A 25,255-nucleotide genomic window follows, 5' to 3' on the forward strand; every position below is an offset into this window, starting at 1 on the left:
CTCCAATTAAAAATAAATAAATCATAAAAAGAAAAAAATGCACTGACAAGGAAATGAATAAAAATCTAGTACAGAAAAAAAAATTAGAAAAGTAAACCGGAGGAGCTTGCTGCTCTCTAAGGAACAAGATAGTTCTTAATTTTTATGTCTAGAATTTATACTAAGAATTTTGACATTGCTTTCTTAAAGAGACTAAGGCTAATTAACATACACTGCCAGGTTTTCTCCCCAGTTGTGATTCTTCTACATCATAACTAATATTGCATGCTGAAATAGAAAGAATAGTCAATTGTGTGTACATGTAGCCACGTGACATAAACAACTTATTCTTCTTTAACAGAGCTCACATATGGGACATAGAAATGAGGTTGGTCTTTGGATAACATCATCATCAAGATGGCAGAAAGCAAAGTAGAAAATGCCTCTTGTTCCCAGGATTGCCAGATCGCTGGCTCTGTTGCCTCTTTACAGCAGTGAGATTTAATGAAATGCCCATGATGCACATCTCGGGAGCAATGCATCTTGCGCATGGTGGGGTCTCTCTTCCCCTCCTGCGCTCCTGTAACTCCCATTAGTGTTAATGAGGGTTTCACCAAGTGCATCGAGGGGAAGAAAGACCCCAAAGTGATCAGGATTATGTGTTAGAAATCACCATATACTTTTTTTTTCTCCTCCTCCCCACCACCCTACCTTTTGAAAATCTCCTGAATGAAAAACTGTTCTGAGAGAATCTGAAAAAGGAAAAGAGCAGGCAGCAGGCTGAACAGCTGAAGAACCCACTGGGATGCTCCAGCTAAGCCAGAACTTCTCTTGTTTTTAGCCCAAGTTTCCTTTCTTCAACCTTTTGGGGTTGAGCCTAAGGCTGAGCAGCATGGGGAACACACAGGAGCCTCCATAGGGGTAACCAGCTATTTAGATCCTTTTACCTCCTGGCCAGTGGCTGTCGGGGAGGGCCTCCCCTATGAGATGATGTCATCCTCTCTTTGCTCTAATTCCTTGACTTCTAAACTGACACTGACGGACTGCACGGGGCGCAACATTTGACCCAGTTAGCAGTTGATTTAATCTGACTAGAATGTTTCAACTTCTAAATCCCTATTTGTCTAAATAAGTGGTTTTTAAAGGAAATCAGTCACTTTATTATTAAGTAATTTTTTTCTAAAAAAATTTTGACAATGTTTAAAGTGATCTGTCCAGCCAGAGTGCCCTCTAGTGTCCATTCACAGAATTTCCTTAATACATGCTTTGAGGGGAAAAATGTAATAAGGGTGGCCACAGAGCGTTCTTAGTTCTTGGTTGGATTCCCGGGCATGCGTACACCCCTGCTGGCTTCAGTGATGAGTGCCCACATGCAAGAGCGAAGTCAATAAGGTGTCTGTCTCTCTGTCTCCCTCCTTCCTTCTCTCCCACCTTTGCTTTTCCCCTTTTTTTAATCCTTAGAAAATAAGGGAAAAAATTTAATAATAGAATTTTTTCTGGTTGTATATTCTGGTCCTTATTTATAATATAAATATAATGGAAAAGTAGTGTATTACTTCCTAAATAGACTCTGTATTATTCAGATTTTCTTTTGGGCTTAAAAAAAAGTTTCAGATACTAAAAAGAATTTTTTAAATTTCTAATAAACCTAAGACTTTGTGTAAATCACAAACTATGTGTAATAAGATGAATGTCTTCATGACACGCTAATATGACCAACTGTGTTGGAATTGCCAAGCAGCCTGATACTTGAGAGTCATATAACAAAACTAAGATGACAACCCCGATCCACCATGCATCTCTATAGTTATCCCCTCAGAATTCAAAGATGACATTCCAGTGATGGAAGTTGTCAGCACGTGTATGTTCTGCCTGGTTAGTGAATACACGGACATCTTATTGATATTACTTGCATTCTTTTTGCATTAACTCATCAAAACTCAATTATCATGAAATTAAAAACAGGAAACAGTTCTCAGTGTAACAAAAGCAGCCAGTGTATTTAACTCTGTGCTGTTTCAGGCAACCCACATTGTATAAGTGACAAAGCATTTATTACCCAGTTTATTGTGGTATTACAGAATGGAGAGCGCTAAATAATCAATCAGTTAATGGTCTGTATGGCAGTTTGAGCACATCACATCCATTGTGCTTATGCTGTGAGAAGGATGAGCTGATAACTCCAGTGTATGTTGCATGTTTATTCAGAGTCTAATGTCCTAAACTAGGGCTGACAGAAATCTTGAAAAATGCACCTTCAGCACTGGCAATTTCAAAGTTGCTAAAATAGTTTGGAAACAACTTTGAGAGGCTTTGGATACAAAAGTCCTCAAAGATAAGAGCGGGAATTATCTGTTAGATTACTTTCAGTTTATTCTCTTCCTTTAACTAGCTTTGCATTTTAAAAAACTTAAAAAATTTTTTTTGTGTGTTATCTTGTTTGTTTATGTTTATATCTTATCTCCTTTATGCCCAGTGCTTATTTCTGCAGTTTCAGTACCAGTTCTGTCCAGTGCTTATTTCACAGCCTGTTTATCATATCTCATGCATATTGCTTATTATGCAGGGAGGCTGACTTACCTTCAAAACATGTTGCAGGTGGGCTTAGGTTTGTTATAGAAAATAAGTGGGAAGCAACTTTGTTTGAAGAAACTTACTGCAGTTGCAAGTTTTAGGTAAGAACAAGAGAGGGAGAGAGGAAAAAAGAGACATTCAAAATAGATCTTTTTGAAAAGGGTCCTTAGATGAGAGCAAGGAGTAGAATTCTTGTGTGGATGTAATGAAGTGTTCTTTTAATGAGGACAGATTTTTTTTTTAAGACGGTTTTGGCCCTTTAACTACTATTGGTTCATTTAAAAATGAGGGCCCATTACAGGAAAATTAACTCTTGTTTTCTCTTTCTTCTTCCCAGGAGATAAAAGCACCAATTATGCTAATTTTTACCAGGGTTTGTGGGACTGCACAGGAGCTCTTTCTGATGAATTGTCATTTAAACGTGGTGATGTGATTTACATTCTTAGCAAGGTAAGCAGATACACCAGTATGACAACTGTAAAGGGTGGAAAGGGTGAATTTTATCCATTTGGATCGAGGACACTGGGGAAAAATGCCAACTGGAATTCTTCTAGATCCGTGTTAACAATTGGGAGTTCACCATAATTAATTATTTTGTCAAGTGAAATATAATCAAATTTTAAACACAATCAGATAACAGGATTCAACTTAACAGTGTGTTTACCTATCACTTCAGCTTTTGGCTCCCATCCACATACTGCCTTCTCCAGAAACAATATACTTATGTGAAAGTTAACATTGTAAGGTATTAGGTTATTTATTATGTCTTCCTTTCCTCTTCCTTTTTATTCTTCTGTGTGCTTATTCTGATTTTGTCTGCCATTCACTACTGGAAACACTGTTTATAGAACAAGTTTTTCATCTTTATGTAAATACATTGGGTGTTCCGACAATTTAAAAGCAATACTCTTCTATTCAGACAGGTGTAGGTAATTTTTTTAAGTTTAGCATAATTGTATTTGTAAACATAATAGCAAAGTGTATTGCTATGAACTCATCCTCCTGTATTAAAAAAAATCATTGTTTCTGCCTCTTAAGATACTAGATTATTCAAAATCTTTCTGTCCTTAGATCTATCTAAAAGTCGAGGTTCTTACTTGATTACACTTCTCAAGACATGTGTGAGTTCCTTTAGTTTTCATGTTTTAACTTTGCCTGCTATAATATGGGGATTAAAAATCTCTCTCCTCAGTCTGCTTCATGAGGCCACTTTAGAAACAAACAATATATAAAAACTATTTAAATATAGGTAGAGAAACATTACATAAATTTTAAGTTTAGAAGTTTAGTGTTCTTTGTTGATTCAGTTCAGTTCAGTCTCTCAGTCGTGTCTGACTCTTTGCGACCCCATGAACCGCAGCACGCCATGCCTCCCTGTCCATCACCAACTCCAGGAGCTTACTCAAACTCATGTCCATTGAGTCAGTGATGCCATCCAACCATCTCATCCTCTTTTGTCCCCTTCTCCTCCTGCCCTCAATCTTTCCCAGCACCAGGGTCTTTTCAAATGAGTCAGCTCTTCGCATGAGGTGGCCAAAGTATTAGAGTTTCAGCTTCAACATCAGTCCCTATTAGAGAAATATTTTTAACGTTTCGGCAAGGTAGTATGACTTATTAAATACAGAAGAGAATTTGGAAATAAGATCACTTATTGAATTTAAACACTGGTTGACTGGTGTGTAAAATCATACACAGAGAATCATAGAACATTTGAGTGAGAGACCTTTGGGCTCGTCTGTCTATCCTCGGTTTCACAGATAAGTGAACTTGTGTCAAGAAAGTGCCAGAGCCAGTCCTTTAACCAGGCATCTTGACTCCCAGACCAGGGCTTTCTGCTCTTGTTTTTTTTATAGTGCTTTTATCAATCTTCCTACCTTTTCCCCTCTCTTCTCCCCCACTCGCCTTCTTTCCTTACTTGTATTTAATTTGTAACCATCATAAAGTACCTAAAATATGCAAGGGCCCATTCTAGGCAGGAATTCAAAAGAAATGAGATATAAACACTTATAGATTACTGGATGAAAATAGTAAGTAAATATAGTCCGCTGTGATCATTGTTAATTCAGGTGCTCAAGTAAGACCTGTTCCTTATTTCTCATAGTCCTCCGCTCATTAATGTAAGTTTTTTGTTTTTTTAGAAGGATACTTTCAGTTCTTAGAAGCTATAAACAGCCATGTCACAACCGTTGGACTAAGCCTACTACAGAGCATTCAATAGTCCTGTGTTAAAAAATCACAGCTTTTTGAGTCAGTTACTTAATATAGAAAGCAAACTGATTAGTTTCAGTTCTTGACAAGAAACTTTCTTGGAATCATTCCTCAAATTTACTTAGCTCACAGTTTCTTTCACCAGTTTAGCTGCATAAAATTCAATTGTGTGTAAAATTGCATATAAAATTAAAAGGTTGATTAGCTTCCACTCGGAATTTCAGACTATAGGGATAAATGGCATGCAGCCATTATATGTGTGTGGTAAAATATGAAACTTACAAAGCCCATCTGGGTTTGTTCCTGAAGCTTTCTTATGAACCAAGTTGTCTTTGTTGCTGAAAGCCTCAGAGTACCAGCCTCTGGGACAGGCTGTGAAGCAAGCGCCCCGGTAGGCTTGTCTTATTTCTGCCATTGCCTCAGAAAATCATTTTCTGTGAAGGTAAATTGAAAGTACAGTTATGGGTGTGTATCATATATGTAGGATTCTGGGGGAAGTAATTCCTTTTCTCCCAAACCCGTTCTGTGGAGATGGTAATTTCAGGTAGTGCTAGTGGTGACGAGCCTGCCTGCCAATGCAGGAGACATAAGAGACGCAGTTTCCATCCCTGGGTTGGGAAGACTCCCCTGGAGGAGGACACAGCAACCCACTCCAGTATTCTTGCCTGGAGAATCCTGTGGACAGAGGAGCCTGGTGGGCTACAGTCCATAGGGTCGCACAGAGCTGGACACAACTGAAGCGACTTAGCACACACACGCATGCACGTCGTAAAGTTAAGTTAAATGGTTAAAGTCTGGCTCATAAGAATATTGTTGTTGTTGTTCAGTTGCTCAGTTGTGTCCGATTCTTTGTGACCCCATGGACTGCAGCGCTCCAGGCTTCCCTGTCCTTCACTGTCTCCTGGAGTTTGCTCAAAGTCATGCATAGGGAGAATAGTCTCCCATCTAAAATTTCTAAATGCTGTTATTTGGGCTGACCAAAAATACTTCCTTTATCAACCTTTCACATGGTTTAAAGTTCCACTGTCAGCATTTCCTGAGATGCCTTCTGGAGGTGGGCATTTTTTTCTGGAACTCATTTTGCTTTTTGAAAGAAGAGACAAGACTTTTAGCTAGCACATTGTCACCATTGGCTGGATGAGTAAATACCCATATTTACCCAGCTGTGGACCTAGTAGAATCAACCAGGTTGGTCTTAGTGAGGGTGAAAGAAAGGACACTGAGCTTTCTCTCAGTGGAATTTGAACACATTCAGGGCTTTTAATGAGCATCTTAGCTATTTGTTGTCAGGTTGCTTTGAGGTTCAGGATATATTTATGAAGACTTTTACTTCCCCATTTGGCTTAGGGTGAGTTCAGATAGGAACCTCTGCTGATTCTCTAATTTTATATTTGCTTTGTCTTCCAGTTTTTATCAAAATTCTGGCAAACGTAGACCATAATTTAATATCATAAATTTGTTTAATACGTGAATGATGACAGCAGTCTGTGTGCTGAGTATCATTATAAATTCAGATCTCAAGGTCCTTAGGAGAGAGAAAACATTGCTCAAAAGGACTTGTTTCTAGATCAAGGTGGAGCTGATGCTATGTATTAATAGATTTTTTTTTAAAGTACAGTAGATAATACAAATCACTAGCATTATTATATACCTAGAAATTTGTTTAATCTTTCTCAGAGTTGTATTTAGATTTCTTGGTGATGAAATGAAATTTTACTATTTAAATTTCTTTTTTACACCATCTAGTGGCTCAGAATGAGTGGTGCAGGTAATTGCAGCTAATGTGCACAAGCAAAATGATGTCATAAATCCCACTTTAAATCTAGCTATGGGTTATTACTTTCCTATCTCATGTCAGTAAAGTATAAGCATTAATCATGAAAATTCTTTTCATCATTCTGAATTAAATGTAAAAATTGTATACTTAAGGAAGAATGCATTTTAAGGAGTCTAACAATATTTATAGAGACATAAAAAATGTGTACTTAGTTAAAAAAATTAGTTCCATGACTTGTCTAATAAAAAATATCATTTAAAAGATTTCAAAGAAATACAAGTTGCTTTCTATAATTAACTGATCTATAGTTTGCAGTATATAATTATCATTGATTTGACTTACCTTCTGGAAAATTGTCAGTTCTGAAAACAGTCTTTTAAAAAAGGCACACAAGATAGTTTAAGAAAAGATTCATTCTTTTCAATATAAATATTTAGGCAAATCAAGAAATAAAATGGCATGTACTATAATAAAGAGTATTTTAATTTTGTAAATGTAATGACAAAACAATTTAGCTAGTTTGACAATCAGGCTTGCTTTATTAAAATTCTCTAATATAGTTTGATTTTAAAATTCAGCCTTTTCGGGTTTTTTTTTTTTTCCTGTTACTGCAAGGAAGCCTCGATGGGGTGTTTGCTGTGGGTGATTTATTTATTTCAAGCCTCTTTTGAGACTTATACAAATCTTAGCTTTCTTTCTTTTTTTCTTCTGGTGAAAATCAAATGTTACAATAAAGAAGGAAGAGAAGGCAGATACTCTGCCCTTCCCCCTTCCCTTTTTAACATTTTCCAATTAGTAGCTGTCACGTGACCCCTGGCTGAGCCAGCCCTCCTTCAAAGTGCCTGGCATTTTCTTAGTTTTAACCTTTTAACCTCACTAATAATAAATTCAAATACTGCTTGCCTAAAAATACAAGACTGTAACTTATTGCTTACAGTTCTTTTCATATAACATCACTGCTGGTTTTTTTAATGTGTTAAAACATTTTATATACTTCGGTAGTTCAGTGGAGATTTTGAAATCTTTTTCCCTCCTCCCTAAAGTGAAAGATATTTATAGGGATGAATGAAAGTGAAATATGTAATTTTTATGAGATGGTTAGGTAGCATGACCAACTCAATGGACATGAACTTGAGCAAACTCTGGGAGATAGTGGAGGACAAGGAGCCTGGTGTGCTATAGTCCGTGGGGTCGCAAAGAGTAGGACACGACTTAGCGACTGAACAACAGTGACAACTGCCTTGTTAGTGAAGTTATTCTGAAACACAAAGCCTAGTTTCAGATTTATTAGATGGGGAAAATGATATTAGAGGTTGAAAATCTTTTTATTTTTTATTATTTTTATGAATCAGTTTGTTTAAAATTGTGCTAAATCCTTCTACTGGTTTGCATTTCAATTTTGTTATCACCTTAAATAAATATAATATCATAACTAAGTTTTATCCTAAAATTGTATTTATATATAAAGTTTTATAATTTTGATAGCAGGATCCAGGTTACATAGCTGTAGGCATATTCCATAGCCCTGCATACCTCTTGGATTATGTTAGTCTACTTGCTGTTCTGGATTTACATTGCTATTAGTTTATCTTTCAATCTGTACACTCACCAGTAAATTGCTAACCACATTCCTATTCTTACTTTTAAGGCAATAAATTACTTTTGGAGACTTAGTGACAGAAGAGCTATGAAAGAGGCATGCTGCTTTGTCTGCTGTTAACAGAAAAATAAAGAGAGTTAAGAATCCTGGAATATTTCGTCTTGTTTACGACACATGTGACTTGGGCTTTTTGAGACATTTTTTATTAAGTCAAAAACAGGAAATGTAGGTTGTCAGTGTTCACTAGTATACAGTAAAAGGGCGTTTTTTAGAGTTTCAGGCATTGCCTTCCTATGACTTTTTCCAGTGATTAGTGAATTGTAACTGTCACTGATCATTTGCTTTGCATTGTGAAAATGTAAAGATTCTGTTACTAGGGCTATTTTGGCTTTAGACGTACCAGAAAAATAAGTAAAATGAAAGTCTTGCTGAGTTCTACTGGCAGAGGGAAATGCAGTTACTCTTTGGCATTCTTACTTTTTTCTTTTGTGACTGTCTGACCCGGTATGCCATAAATAGCAAACTCCTGCAGAAGAGTAACTAGGACATCTCAGTATAGGATATCTGTGGTGATATTGAGCTAGTTCCCCAAACATTATCTGTCAAAGAGTAACTAGGACATCTCAATATAGGATATACGTGGTGATATTGAGCTAGCCCCCCAAATGTTATCTTGTCTTAGTCTTTGGGGAAGGAGGAGAACTATTTGTACGTGTTGCTGGTTGTTTGGATCTGATGGCATTTCGTGTCTGTGCTGTCCATCTGGGCATCTTGTGGACTGGGGTACCATGCTGTCTCATGGGCAGGCCCAGCTCTCCCTAGTGATGATCAGCAGTGTATGGAAACACACTACATCAGATGTTCTCATTCCACTCATGTGGCTCCTCTTGTTACCCACTTGCAAAAACCATGCTCTAGTATTTCCTGATGTTCTCTTATCCTTCATTCCAGGAAAATGTTGACAGATGAAAGGGAAAGGTGCCTACAGGAGGCAGGCCATCAGGCCCCAGTAGTGGTTTGAGGGGTAAAGGAGAAACCAGAGGGCCATGTCAGAGAGGCAGGGTACCCAGAGATGGCAGTGGAGGGGCTGTCGTGGTTTAATTCTGCATGGAGTAAGCAAAGGCTTTTCAGGAACAAAACAGAACAACAGTAAAGCAAAGTACCATGTTGTTAATTAAAAAATAAAAAAACTTAAATGGAAAAATCCATGATTTGTTATACACTTCTGCTCTCTGCACACAAAAAAATCAAGAGCCCACTCAGTGTCTATATGGCACACTCTTACTCTTTGAGATGTCTCCCACCTTACCCCTTTAAAGGTCAGATTCCCTTTGGAACAGCCCATAGTAATCAGGTTGCCTTATGTGTGCTGTGCTCAGTCGTGTCCGACTCTTTGTAACCCCATTGACTATAGTCCACCAGGCTCCTCTGTCCATGAGGGATCTCCAGGCAAGAATACTACAGTGGGTTGCCATGCCCTCCTCCAAGGGGATCTTCCCAAACCAGGGATAGAACCCAGGTCTCCTGCTTTGCCGGTGGATTCTTTACCGTCTGAGCCACCAGGGAAACCTAGGTTGCTTAGAGCGTGCTCCAAAATGCTGGGTTTTGTTGTCCTGGTATTTTGCTCTACCAGTTAGTGGGAAGGCAGAGGGAGGGGATAAAAAAATACTTGTTGCATACCTCCAGTACCCTGTTCTAGGCACTCAATATGTTTTCACTTCTCTGATTCCTATGATAATAACCCTGTGAAGGGTAAAGTATTATAATTTTGCAGATGAGAAAACTAATGCTCAGTAAGCTTATTATGTAGATCACCCGAGGATACCAGCTAGGGAGTACCTTCTGCTGGAATCAATGCAGATCTGACTCTGAAGGCTTTTCTCTTTCCATTTTGCTCCACCTAAGTAAGTGGGCCATGACTGGGATTATTCATTTCCCTCTCTCAATTCCTTGAGGTTGATACTGTGTCTTAAGTATTTTTGAATCCTAATATCTAACATCATGACAGATAGATGTTTAATATATGAAAATATAGTTAAAAATAGGAAATAATCCTGAACTTCTTGAAAGAATTTAGAATCATAGAGATAGGGGAACCTTAGTGCTAACTTTATAGATCTTGAGGCTCCACATAATTGGAGGAAAATAAATAAAAGACAAATGGAAAAAAGACTGCCTCTGTGGAGATCTTAAAAGACAATGGAGTTTCTGCACTTGAACTTCCTGAGCTTCTTGGCAGTCAGACTGGAAAGGGGAGAGACAAGGAGCTAATGTTAATCGTAAAGGAGGACACTTGGTTTTTCCCAGCACTGGCTACTTAAAAAAAAAAAAATCAGATGAATTTCTAGAATCTTCACTGATTATCTGACCACAACAACTTTATGTAATAAGAATGACAGTGTCAGATATTACCCTCAACCAAAAAAATTTATAGTAAATATAACAAGAGATTCCATAGAGGTACCTCTGTGAAGGGCTTCCCAGGTGACTCAGTGATAAAGAATCCGTGTGCCAGTGTAGGAGATGTGAGTTTGATCCCTAGGTCGGTAAGATCCCTTGGAGAAGGAAACAGCAACCCATTTCAGTATTGTTGCCTGGGAAATCCCATGGACAGAGGAGCCTGGGGAGCTACAGTTCATGGGGTTGCAAAAGAGTCAGACATGACTTAGCGACCAAAAAAAAAATTCTGTGAGGGTCCAAGTGTATAATAAATAGACATTAATTAATGTTAAGTATCTAACTGAGTTATTGTGGAGTCTCAAAAGTGATATATATGTGAAAAAAATCTTCCCTTAAAGAACTTGGAGATTGCCTAAGGTCACATACCTGGTTAGTAACAAGCTGGAGACTCTGGATCTTCTGAAAAAATAATCACAAGAAAAAGAAAAAACAGCAGACTTTCCCTCAGATATGCCACACTGTTTCTGCCTTTTAGGCTTCTGTCTGAAACTCATCAGTACTTACAGTAAATTCAACTGAAGCTATTTCTTCAAAGAAATAGAATTATGTGGTCCCAGTTCTGCAGGGGAATAGGTATCTTTCTTTCTGCAAGTGAAGTTTAGGCTCTTTAAACAAGATATCCTATACAGCACATTGGAAAATGTGATAGGCAACAGCCAACTGTAAGTAGAAACAACGAACTTCATACTGTGAAGCTTAACATACTTCAGAACAAGTATTTGTTTCAGTTCAGTTCAGTTCAGTCGCTCAGTCATGTCTGACTGTTTGCGATCCCATGATTACCAGCACGCCAGGCCTCCCTGTCCATCACCAACTCCTGGAGTTCACCCAAACTCATGTGCATCGAGTCAGTGATGCCATCCAGCCATCTCATCCTCTGTCGTCCCCTTCTCTTCCTTCCCCCAATCCCTCCCAGCATCAGGGTCTTTTCCAATTGGTGATGCCATCCAACCATCTCATCCTGTCGTCCCCTTCTCCTCCTGCCCCCAATCCCTCCCAGCATCAGGGTCTTTTCCAATGAGTCAACTCTTTGCATGAAGTGGCCAAAGTACTGGAGTCTCAACCTCAGCATCAGTCCTTCCAATGAACACCCAGCACTGGTCTCCTTTAGGATGGACTGGTTGGATCTCCTTGCAGTCCAAGGGACTCTCAAGAGTCTTCTCTCAACACCACAGTTCAAAAGTATCAATTCTTTGGTGCTCAGCTTTCTTTACAGTCCAACTCTCACATCCACACATAACCATTGGAAAAACCATAGCCTTGACTAGACGGACCTTTGTTGGCAAAGTAATATCTCTGCTTTTGCATATGCTATCTAGGTTGGTCATAACTTTCCTTCCAAGGAGCAAGCATCTTTCAATTTCATCATCACTAAAATTCTTCGAGTATGTCCCATGTACTTGGGGGAACGATACGATATTCCTGTTGGAAATGACACATCTTAAGAAAACATGTAGGACAGTCAACTGGTGTGTCATCCAAAATGAAGAGAAAGCATGTTTCATCACGCAGTAAATATTTATTGAACATCATTTACACGTCCTGGAGTGTGGGGCACACAGACTAAGTGTAAAACATTGCCATGATCTCAGTGAGTTTGTACGTTTTAGTTGGAGGGACAAAGCTAAAGTACATAAACTCCACTGAGGAATAAATACTCAGCTTGAAATGGGGGACATAAGTATGGATTAGATAATTCAAAGAAAAATTGATGAAATCTGGATTACCTGAGTCAGGCTTTAGTCACTAGATAGGTTTTAGATGAGGGAGGGGAGACATTGCCTGGGAAGGGAGCGGGACTGAGTACAGCATGGAAGGTTGGGCTTCAGGACCAGAGCGATGAGAGGAGGATGTGGCTACATCCAGGTCCACACCCTTTCATCCCACAGGGTAGGAAGAAAGCAAGCTGAGGGGTTTGTAGTTAATGCATTGGGTGGGGCAGTGGTTAGTATACATTCTTGAGCAGCCAAGTAAGCTGACAAAAGCAATTTCTAGGAAGAATAGAGAAGCAGAGTTGATGACACAGTAATCCAGGGTAAGGTGATGAAGGTCTGATCTAGAACAGTTAACAGAGTCATGTATTGGTTGGTGTATACACTGAGTACCACTCAGTGATTGCTGCTGAGCGTGATTTGCTCTTACTTTGCCTAACAATATCTATAAATCATCAGTCTGCATATCAGTTTTTACTTTATCGTATTGTAAATGTTGACTGGGTAGAAATTTGAATTAAATGTGTCTTGACTCTGGAACATAAACTAAAATTGATCACAGGAATTAAGTCCTTACTATCACCTTTCTTGCTTGTCTTCTATCTCTCTTGCTTTAAAAATGGATTTTCAGTGCCTGGAGAAAAAAATAGGAATTCCTTGAATTAGAGTAACTCAGGCTTACAGCTGCATAGTAAATTATAAAGTAATGAGGTTGGTTTCCGTAAGTTGCTAAGAGACTTAGGGTGTTAAAGCAGGTTCATAAATGGTGATTTTCAAACATAATGGAGGAGCTTAGAGATTGTTAGTGTCCATTTCCTCACTTAAGGAACCAGGTTAGGAGACTAAGAGTCAAGCAATTAATGTGTAGATAATAATAGTAAAATGTCGAGGTTGTCAAGTGCCTATTGTGCATTTTAAGAGAACTTTTGAAATGATGGATGTACAAGAAATGATTCTTACAAAGTTTCTAATTGGAAACAGTAAAAAGGGAGAGATTGCAGAGGTAGCCTTGAAAAAAAAATTTCCATATTTTAAATAGTTATCTAGTTTTCATGATACCACAGTGTTCACAAATAATTTGAAAAATCGAAAGTCACAGTGAATAGTTGGAAAACAATGGTAAAGTCCACTCGTTCTGAAACTCAGTTTAGTTTATATTTTGTGAATAAAATTACTTTTATTTCTGCATAAGACTGTGCTTTTTCCAAACATATATCTGTGCTTAAAAGCACAGATACATGTTTGGAGAAAGGAATATAGTCTTTTAACCTAACACCTGTTGCTTTCAGACAGATTGGTAACTCCTTTCTGAAAGGGGTGGTACATCACAAAATCTTATTAATGTTCCAAGTTTCTGTTAAGGCAGAATTCTTTTACCATATGGTTTGTAGAAAGTGGATTAGCATGCTTGAGAAATGAGAATCATGGTGCTGAAAGGGATTTAAGGAAATGCTGGGGTCTTATTGGGGCGAGGGGGGTTCTTATTTAAGTGTAAAATAAAACACCAGCAGAGAGAGAAGATGTAGTTAATAATTAAACACAGACATACCTTTGCTATTGTGTTGGATAAAGTCTCTATTTTTTTTTATCAAAACTAGTTCTTTTTTTCCTACTTTTTTACATAATCACCTTAATTTACTGCTTAATAATGATTATTTGAGGCATAAAATTTTAACTACAAAATAAAAACTTTTAATGATGCAAAAATTGAAAACGGAGGCAGTGGATCACAACTGTTCAGTGTTGCTTTCTCATTATTTTCTTGAATTATTGGGCAAGTTTGGTGCTTTTGCTTCTGTGACTGCCACATTACATTTTTGCCTTGAAGCCATCCGTTTTACAGATATTGAATTTCTTTTGAGTACTATTTTTATACACTAAGCATCACTACACCTCTGGATCTTGATAGCATTACCGTGGGAGGAGAAAGAAGCTTTGTGTTAGTAATTACCTAACATTGTCAGAAGCTGACTGCAGGCCTCTTTCTAGTGATAACAGAATAACCGCATAATGTAGCTTTATAGCACATGATTAATAGAAAATAATTACACGTCCTACAAAGGGATGCAATATTTCTTATAAATTGACTAGAATGGTTTCCTGTAGATTAAAGGACTCTTCATTATTTTATCAGTCCTCCTGAAGTACAGTCACTTGCCTATGTTAGCATTTCAGTTGATGTTAAGAGCCGCAGAGGGTGAAGGATACCAGATGGCAGACCTTCTTGTACCTGAGATCTCGTTCGTGTGCCATCAAGATGACATGATGCTCCCTAACCTTTCAGAGATTTAGATGGCAGCCTGGTATGATTTCTGTCTCTTTATTTTTTGTTTATTAACAAGATGAGGTTTGAGAGCTGTTTTTCTTTTTCTTTTTTTTCATGACCCACCTGTGACTTTTAAACCAGACTTCAGTTAGTATGTGGACAGCGAGACAACATTGTATGTATTGTGTTATTTTCCACTGTAAGTAATATATCATTCATAATCACATTTGTTTGGGGGCAGCGAACAGGGAAGGCAGAGGAAGGCATATTTTCTTCCTCCCAAGGAAATCGTGTGTGCTATTGAATCTGCAGGCTGAAGTTTAGGATACCATACTCCAAGAAGCATCTTCATTCCAATTTATAGGCTGCAAATGGTTTAATTGGGATTCATGTTGCTCAGGAGGCTCATACAGAGGATAGTAATGATAAAAGTAAAAGCTTCTGTGTTTGCAGTCTCACCGACATCCTCTAATGGCTGCAGTGTAAATCCATAAATTTGCCTACTAGATTTTTACCTCACTATATTTTATCTTACCTCTTAATTCCACACAGGAGTGCTATATGGAATTCTTTACAAATGTAGAGTAATAAACATTCTGGTTTTTTATTTTTACTCTTTTCTGATTTAAACCTGTGATATTTTAGAGTACTTCTACAAGCTGTGTATTTCATAGGCTTTTCAATTATTTTAAATTAATTTAGTGAAGCATATAGGATTATTTTAGCCTAAAACTTATGTTTTTCCTAAAATGTGACTTTTAAGGCATGTGTTTACAGCTGAATAAACTCCTCTGATGTTTACTACTATGCTCTATTTAATGAATCTTCTCAGTTACTGTCATGTAAAATTCTCTCATGTGTGAAGTCCTTTGTTGAAGTGATTTGTTGGAAATCAGTTTCTTAAATTTGAATGTGAGTGAGCTTTTTGAGAACAATAATACATACTTAATTGAGAGTACAGATTATAATTTCAAAGCAGAATATTATAAAATAGTATGAATTTTCTGGTTTATAACTTGAATCTAAACATTGAAATCCAGATTGCAGGCTATTCTCTGAAGGCAGGACTGAGTCATACTATACCGTCTCACTAAATGTATTCTGTTCCTGTTTCTACCCTTTGGGGGCCTAGTTCCTTTACACTTTCCAATAATCAGTTGGAAAAACCTTAGATGAGCATTGGATAAGAGCTTTCACACTTACACTTACTCTGTTAAGTATTCATTTTGAAATCTTACACTGTGGGCCTTTGGCCTCTGCAAGGTGAAATACATTTGTTTTGTTAAGTGTTAGGCTCTAATTGTATTCATTGCCTTAAAAATTGAAAAGGGCAGCTTTATTAGGTACCTATTAGGATATAATGGTTGCTATAATGGTTGCTAATCATAGCTTTCAGTAAGCTGGTATTTTCTTCTGATAAATATATTCTGCACAGATTATAGTCATCATCATTGAGTTCTGGGCTTCAAACTATTTTCATTGTTTAGAGAATTTTGTCAACTAAGTTCATACTATTAGGAAACTTTTGAACTTAAAATCTTGAGTCTACTGTTTCAGAAACCAGAACTGTGCCCTCATTAGAATCGGGTCTTCCCTCCCTCTCCCTAGCCTTTTCCTTCCATCTTATTGTTACAGAAAAAAACTAATTCTGATACATCCCATTGTTTTAAAAGTATTTATAGATTTTAATCCTGTAAACTCTTTATTGATAGACTACAAATCAGTACACACCTAGGAATTTATACATTTGTATGGAAGAATTGTATGATTTTCCTTTCTGATGGTCAATAGCATAGTTAGTCATCAATACAATACAATAGTCATCAATACAAACATTAAATCTATCCTGGGTATTAACATTCCCTCCCCACATATAACTTGATATGCATATGCACATTTATCTATGACTCAGATGTTGGAAATCATAGCCTATTGAATTACTTTGGGAATTGATTTTAAAAATTTATCTTCTATGAAAAATTAAATTTGGGTCCTATGGTGCTTTTTCAGAGTATTGCTTTTGGAAGATATTATTCTTGAAACTTGTAATTCATTTTACTTTGTTTGTATCTCACTAAACATAAATAAATTTGAGATAAAAATACATTAGTCAATCTGGCAGACAAATGAACATTAGGTACAGTTTTCACAATGCCTGGAGCCAGTGGCGTGTCTTCAGTGGAGCAAAGGGAAGAAAACGAGGCCCAGGTTCAGCTCACAAGCAAAATAAACACAAAAGTGACTCATCAGTCACTCTTTCTTACAGCTGGATTAATATTTTGGCGTTATAACTTGAAATACTTTTATTTCCTATTGATCCTCCCCATAAGGGTGAATCTAATGCCACCTTTAAATTCCTTCTACTCATCCTTTACCTAATGTAGTTTGTGATCAATCAGAGGAACAATAAATGCCTTTGGAAGCTTCTGAAAAGGAGCCCTTTTGTGAATGTTGGAAAGCCGGTTTGGGGATATCTTAGTAGTGTTTCCAGTTCTCTAATTAACCTGTTTAAAATGGGTACGCTGATGTATTAGATTTTCCTGAGAAGGAGCATACTTCTACATTCTAAATCATTTTTGGTCGTCTGAGTTTAACTAAGAATTAAGTCATTTATTGTGAAAGAAAAAAAAAAAAGGCTGTCCTTGCCAGATGATAAGCTCCTTGAAGGCAAAGCTAGTTTCCCAAGGATCCTGGCAGTGATCTTGGAGCCTCTAACACTGTGGTTTGCATATAAAAAGGTGTCCCCCAGGCTGTGTGTGTATGTGTGTGTGTGTGTGTGAGAGTGAGAGAGAGAGAGAGACAGACAGACAGACAGACAGACATGGGGAGAGAGAAGGGAAAGGGGCCCAGAGAGCTGACTTCCTTATGTAGTTTCATTTACCAGGTTCCTATCCTAAGTGACTATTTCTATTCTACACCACGAAATAAACAGGCTTTGTCTTATATGTTAATTTAAATCTTTGCCTAACAGCATTTTTAAAGTGTCCGGAAACAAAAAAGATTAAATTGTTTCAATTTGCAGCTAAAGCTCTTATAACTTTATAAAAAGAAATAACATTTCTAAGAAGTTGCATACGAATGACATTGTACTTACACCAGTCTAAAGGTTAATATTGCATATTGTTTTCAATTAGGAATACAATAGATATGGCTGGTGGGTAGGAGAAATGAAGGGAGCCATTGGCTTGGTGCCGAAAGCCTACGTAATGGAGATGTATGATATTTGAGAGTCCTCGGTAAGTACATTTTAATCCAATATTCTGTAATAGCTCATATGTTCTCTTGGTCTCTGCGTTATGAGTCTTTGCTTTTTTAAAAGTCTTTGTAGTTTTCTGATAACACAAAGGTTATACTCCCAAATCATTATCTTGTTTTACAAAATTTTAAAATAACTTCATAGAATTTACTCTGGAAATAGATTACTTAGAGAAAGTCCCTTTGTTAATAACCAGCTGTTTTCACAGCCTCCTCCTCTTTAGTAAAATACCACTCTTATGGTCTTTCTGAGGAGCTGAATTGACAAAATAGTGACTAAACATTCATTTTCTTTCCTTGGCTAAACACGTAATTTTTTTCTAGGCAGGGAAAATCAACATTTTGCCTGAAGAGAAAAATTAAAATGCAGCTTTCTCTTTCTGCTCGCAAAAAGGAAGATTCCTCTGCTAGTCTGCAAATCTTTTGGATTGAGAATCATTGTGAAAGCGTGAACGACAGTTCGTAACCTTTGTTTTGTTGAGCATCATTTGTCTTTGTTGTTTTATGCATTCATTGTAATATTCCTCTGATGTCAAATTAAATGAAGAATATTAATGTAAATTAGAAGTAAGCAGTAAAGTTATACCTGTTGCTATATTGCAAAGAAATAAATCAATAGTTTTTATTTACTCATTTGATTTATGTGAGGAATTCAGCACTATTCTGTATCACATAGTCATTGCTACTACTAGTATGAGTGGTAATTTCTCTTAATACTGGATATCATTGTTTTTAGAATGTAAAATATAATTTCAAGAAAATTTGATAGAATATATCTCATAAGTTTTTGATAAATGCTATAAAAGAATGTAGCTTTGTTAAAACTTTGTAGATGAGTCATCTTAGTATTTATTTTTCACATAGTAGTAGTAGTAACATGTTTTCATGAAAGAATTTTTACTGATTGGCAAGTTTACTTTATGTTAAATATAGCCACGAGAAAGAAAAATGGTAGAATTGCGAATGATAGTTGCTATCCCCTTCTGCAACACATGTGCAGACCAGAACCATGGTTTACTGTACAAAGCCCTTTACCAGTAATAAATACCCTGGTTATATAATTGGCTTGCCAACATTTTCTACTGTAGTTTTCTTTAAATTTAATAAAACAAAAAATTTATGAGAGGCCCCGTTCTGCCACGAATGAGATGGCATAAAGAATCTCAATGTATTCTCAAAATCAGAAGGCATAACCGAGTACTTTGACCCTGCCTAATCTTTACTATGCTATTAAAGCCCTACCACAAAACTACTACCACAGACTTGAGAAGTACAACTCTGAACTTCTCAAAGCAATGAGAAGAGAAGGAAGGCTCAGAGAGGAGGGTGTGGAAATCATGGTGGGAACATGTACCAACAGGTGAGTGGAAGGTTGGTGTCAGTCTGACACAGGAGGTGTACGTTGTACTCCAGAGCAACGTTTGTGGAGTTATATTATTACTTTTTTACGCATGGTTGAAATCAAAGGTATTTTAAATGTCTACAAGGTACCAGTATGATGTGTATATATCAAAGTATACTACTGATTGGATAATTAGTTGGAGTAAATATAATCTGCTAATAATGAATCATTGATTAGAAGATACTACTTTTATGGAACTTTTCAGATCTTTGCTTTAAAAATAAAGATTCTAAACATGCAAATGAGTTGATAATATTTAAAAACCTCTATTATAAAAATTATCTACAAGTAATATTTCAGAGTTTATATTTTACTGTTATCCCCTCCCTAACCCATGTGATTATCCCCTCCTTGTGATTATCTGATTTCACATATAAAAATATATCTATTAATTTGGGAGATTGTAGGTAAATTCTAGTTTATATAAATTAGACATTGTGAAGTTAAAGCTTTCAGAAATTAATTTGTGGACTTGTTAATCTTGTTCTAATATAGAGCCACTGGAATAGATTGAAATCATCTTGGCAAAAGTGAGACAACCGAGGATGAATGTAGTGGATTGGTTTTCAAGACCTGAGAGATTGAAAGAGTGAAAGCAATTGTGGGTTCCACTGTAAATGTAGATAGACTTCCTTGTAAGGTATACATTTTGTGCTTCTGATCCAAGTGAAGATTTTAGTCCTGGGCCAGTAGATGGCAGCAGCTTTTCATTGCATAGGAACCCACTTGGAAACCCCTCCCCCACTCTGGCACAGACTCACTCCAAATGTATTCAGAAGATTATTGCCTCCTTTTACAGTTAATCCAGGAGAGGGAGTCCTTTGCCAACTGATGCCAGATAGTCTCTGTGAATGGTGACGATACAGAAAAAGAAAGTGTTACTTGTGTCCAGAGCTCCTCTGCCCTTTGTTCCTTTTTACTTGCATATAGGTGGGAGATAAGAAACAAAAAAATTTTAATTGGGATGACAGGAAAAACAATCATTACTTTCAACTCAGGACTCCTTTATATTCATCTGGTGAAATCATTTGTATCATAGGAGGGAGAAAGTTTTCTTTACACCCTTGACAATATATCACACACTTTCCAAGATCATCATAATATCATTAATGTGAATTTAAACAACATTGCTTGTTAGAAAATATGCTAATTGCTATGTTCCCATTATGTTTGCTTAGCTTTTATTTGTTTTTCTATGAACATTTAGAGAGCTAATTTTTTTCAAAGGTGATTGTAAGTCATGTTTTACATAGCATTTTGCTTGATTATTTGCTCTGTACTGAATTTGTACTCTATTGCCATTAGATCTTACAATAATGTTCCACTCTGCAAATTTTTAAGGTTCAAATAAAGTTTAATTGTTTGCAAACTGTTATGATGCTAATAATTCAACAGCCTGCTGTGTTACTAATGAAATTACTTTGTTATGATTAATTTGGAAAATAGTGTGTTGATTGTAGTAATTAAGCACAACAAGGTGAAGTAAATGATTCTAATGCCATCTGGCCTCCAAACTGAATGAAGAAATGAAATAGGACTGTCATCTGAATTTATTCAAAGAAGTAAGGATAATACAAATGACTTCATTGCTATAGGATTTACATTTAACCACAGCTCACTCCATTCTGTTTTTGCCACTTGGTTATATATGACAGTTCCTTTTATGAAAAGGAATGTTGTTTCGCCTAGCAATTGTTTTGAATACTTTATATTATTTAAGTAGATTATTTTTATCTTGTGCTAATTTAATTACAGATAATTATATGAAGTATTATGGGATCATAGAAAATCACTTTTCAACCATCTGTAGGTGAAATCTCTGTATATGGAGGTTTTTTTGCTATTAGTATTGAATATAGTCTTTTCCATTCAGTTGTTTCTAAAATACTTTTAGACAAAACTCTTGTAGTTCTTATGATTCCACTTTTCCTATGATTTCTTCAGTGTAAGCTATTGCTACTCACTTCATAGAGTCTGGTTCCTACCCCCAGCCAGGGTCATGATTAAAAAGAACCCAGAGCTGAGTTATATATGTTATATATTAAAGATCCAGATTTGAAGTTCAGCCACTATAAGAAAACTTACCCTAACATACATGTAGTTTAAAATCTTGAACTTCATCAGTGAGACTGAGTAAAGCATTGTGAGAATTTTTGAATCATGCAAAGTACTTCTACATTTCAGATAAATCAGTTATTTATATTTCATTCATTGAACAGAATTATAGACACAAACTGTATAGACATCACTTTTACTTCTTTTGAGTTCAGTAGACTCAAGAATATTGAAGAGCAATCCATATGGTAAAGAAAGAGGTGGTGAAGATTAAAATATGACCATACCATAGAAAACATAGGTTCACTCAGAACTTGAAAGAATGTAATCAATATATAACATAAAAACATTTGTTAAAATGGCTTAGTTTGAAAAATCCTGAGTATTCTGAAATTCAGAGAAATAAGTGGTATATATTATTAAATTATCTCTCTACGAACGTAACCTACATTCAAATGCATAACTTAAACAGTTGATCCTCTGGATTGGGAACAAGCAATTTCTGGACATCCTCAGCTTCAGCCAACATTGTCATCCACTGCCTTGTAGTTGAATTCTTCCAGAATAGTTGTTAGGACCTCTGATAATGTAACATTTTGCTTATGATGAAATAAATAATTACACAACTGTTTGTAATTTTGTAACCTGCAATGACATTTCATTAACACTACTTTCCAGGGGCTTTTTCTTGTTTTCCTTAGCAGAATCTGCTCTATCATTGCTTGATCAGAAACGTGATTTATTGCTGGCATGGTACTTCAGAGTATATGGTGTGTATCCAGTAAATGTTTATTAATTAACTGGTGTGCCATCCCACAGTATCTGAGATTTAAGAAGAAAAGAGCTTGACTTCTCTATTCCTGGTAGAGAAAAATTCTTTTATCATTTAGTTCATCTACTTTCTGACTGACAGCATTCTTTTAGTAAAAAAAAAAATCAGTCCCCTGTACTGATTCTTTAAAGGCAATTTCATTGTCCTCATTATACCATCAATACGTGAATTGGATTAGATTGTTGGTAACAGAATTAAGCGAGATGGTGAGTAACAGGAAAGTTGAACGTGGCAGCCAATTTTGAGATGTTTCCTCCGTTCCTTTCCTAGGTTCAGCGTGTTCATTCTTTCAGAGAAGTTACAGGCAGCATGGGCAGCGTGGGGCAAGTGATCTAGTTATACTCCCCACATCACTGCTGCCCTGCATCCACTTGGGCGATATCAGAGAAGCCTTCTGATCTTGGAAGCATTCTAGCTGTTGCCTTGGATGAATCAAAAAGGAATTTCTGAAAGTGGAAAGTTTCACAGTTGTTGCCAGGTCCAACCATAATTCAATTTTTGTCTTTTTAAAAAACTTTGATTTCCTATTTCTTTTAAGTTGTATGGTTATGTTAACTTGAGTGCTCTGAGTCCCGAGATGAAAGGAACCGTAAGTGCAGAGAGTCGCTGTAGTCGTACCAGTGCTCAGCTTAGGTCTGTAAGGTTGGAAAAGGGGCTGGAAGTTGAGCAGTCAAAAATCTTGTGAATATGTGCAAAGATGTGAAAATAGAAATTGCCCCAAAGCTCATCTGGAAGTGTGTTTTCTTTCCTTGGAAAGTGTTTCCTTAGGTTTCTCTTCCATTTTCACTCTATTTTTTATTATCCATTACTCAGAGAGGTGATATAGAACAGCACTTGTGTTTTCTGTTTATTGACCTCAGCTTTGTAATATAAAAACATCACTCCTGCTGGAGTAAAAGCAGGTGCCGTTTTGAGGCTTGAGCAGCAATTTAGCTCTTGTTTGAGTAAAGTGTTACACAGGTACTCTCAAAGGAGAAAATTAATGCTACCAATGTATGCCAATTAAACATGACTGCTTTAGAGGAAGAGAAAATTCCAACAAATAAGCAGATTCCCATTCACTGTCTCCCCCTCCCCAGCTGCCTTAGGAGTCCACTTAGAAAACCTTGTGTTCTTTCACTGTCATGTCAAAATGATGAATATAATTTAAGATAGTAATAGCAACAATTAATATGAACTGAGTTTACTACTTGTTATGCTGTGTCCTTTTCATTCAGTCCTTCTAAAAACCCTAGAAGGCAAATTCTGTTGTTCATTCCCATTTTCCTGATTAGAAAACTGAGGTTAAGCAATTTGTCCCAAGGTCCAGGGCTAACAAGTTACCCAGCCTCCCTCACTTGTATTCAGTGCTATTCTGCTTCCCAATACTGCAGTGACTTCAGACCAAATACTTAATTCTAATCTTTGCATACAGTAGGCACTCACTAAAACCTATTGACCACTGATGATGGCACCATTCTTATAAAATAGTCTGGAGCGTGAAAAGAATAGTTCAAGAATTGGACAGCCAGAATTTATCTTCTGTAGTTGTAAAGCAGACCGTGGTGACTCTGTTGAATCCAGAGTAGTTAGTCCACAATGGAGAAGAAATTTTAATGCTGAAACATTTCTGTCTGTGAGCCTCCAGTCTAGAAAATAGAAAGTCAAGGCAGTGGAGAGTTGAGAGAGGACACAATGCCAAAGAGACCCTTTTTGAACAATCTTTTCTATTCTTTCCATCTCAAGTCAAGCCCAAGGACACTGAGCAGGCAAGGAAGCCTTGGAGAGGACTTCAAAGCTGGCAGCTTCTGTCTCAAAGTTTTCAGTTAGTTGCTTTTTGTGGGGTGGTGTTTAAATGGACAAGTTTTTCTAAAAACCAGTTTAAAAAATATTAAATTGTTCAGCCCTTTACAGTCAGTAAGCAAACTTCATTATAAAACTTAAGTAATTTTGTAACTGAGATGCTGGCAGTGTCTGACCTAAGACATTTTTTACTTGTTGAGATGTGAATTTATTAAAGGAGAACTTTTATTGGAATACCTGGCTCCTGAGTATGAAGTCTAATCACCTAGGCATCTACCATGGTGCCTTGTGCAAGCCTTCATAACATGGTAGTGTTCTGCTGTGTTTTGTGAACAACAAAAAAATTTAAGTCTTTATACCTCAGTGGTTGGATGCTGGGAGTGGAAGGGCAGAAGATAAGTTAAGAACTAACATTCATTAGAGGGCTCTGGAGTTTAGCCAGAGGAAGATAAGATTGGACCTTCTCATTATCTAAAGTACACCCTGAGGTATTGGCCGTTTTATAGCCCCAAAGAAGAGGGTGCACTGAGGGTCAATTTCCAAGGTGTATTTGACTCTCTAGTACCCTGAAATATTTCCATGCTTGGTACCAAAATACCATGCTTCTAAAGGACAGGGAGTAAATGACTTCACATTGTCCTGGTCTCCCACCACGTAGATTTTGCTGGTATAAAGTAACCTGTCCCATCTAGATGGATACACAACTCATTCCTAATTCCCTGTTCAAGCATCTGTGGCCTGTGGAGTCTCCATCGCTCCCAGCTTCCATTGCCTTCCACCACTTTCCTCCTCCCCTGGCTTTCCCAAGTCATATGAGGCATGAGACAGGTAATTCTTATCCCTCTACGAAGTTATGGATATCAGTCGTGGTCTCTGTTTTCTAGGAACCCAGCAAAAGCAAGGCAGGCATATAACCGTATGTTTATCCCGTTCTGTGCACCTTGAATTGAAAAGCTGAAATGTAACTATTTTGTGAGTGTGCGTCTGTATGTATCTGTTGCTTTGCTTCAGTCGGTCAGCATATTTGCTTTATTCTTTATTATTGTCTCAAGGCTTGCTATTTCTCTTCCTATCTAATTAAATGATTCCATTTTGAATAATTACATTTAAGTACCAACAGTGTGCTAGAGGCATTTTAAGCATAGACTTCGACACAGTCTTTCCCAGGCAGACTCGTAGCCTAAGAGAAATAGACAGGACATAAACTCAGGAAAGGAATAGCCCCAGGTAGCCTCCTCCCTGTGTGATTCTTAGCAAGTTCGATCACTACCAGTGTCCCAAGACAGAAAATATCCTCTAACTTTGTTACGTCTGAATGTAGGAGACTACCTGGGAAGCAAACTGGGATCCTTT

The 25,255-nt window shown here is 37.0% G+C and overlaps 1 protein-coding gene across 2 annotated transcripts in view; it reads left to right on the plus strand.

Annotated features, from left to right (window-relative positions):
- Positions 1-20,606, plus strand: part of SKAP2 (src kinase associated phosphoprotein 2) — a 171,630-nt gene extending 151,024 nt beyond the window's left edge. Inside the window, exons 11-13 of one of the 2 annotated variants that reach the window (XM_019958861.2) lie at positions 2,894-3,003; positions 17,711-17,812; positions 18,156-20,606. In XM_019958861.2, coding sequence (XP_019814420.2) covers positions 2,894-3,003; positions 17,711-17,803 — 203 coding nt within the window. In that variant the 3' untranslated portion in view covers positions 17,804-17,812; positions 18,156-20,606. Of the gene's footprint in view, positions 1-2,890; positions 3,004-17,710; positions 17,813-18,155 lie in introns of both variants that reach the window. The other variant, XM_019958860.2, reaches the window with a different exon arrangement.
- Positions 20,607-25,255: the final 4,649 nt, after the last annotated feature.

The sequence above is a fragment of the Bos indicus genome, chromosome 4 (assembly GCF_029378745.1).
Source record: "Bos indicus isolate NIAB-ARS_2022 breed Sahiwal x Tharparkar chromosome 4, NIAB-ARS_B.indTharparkar_mat_pri_1.0, whole genome shotgun sequence".
In the NCBI taxonomy this organism is placed as follows: Eukaryota; Metazoa; Chordata; class Mammalia; order Artiodactyla; family Bovidae; genus Bos; species Bos indicus.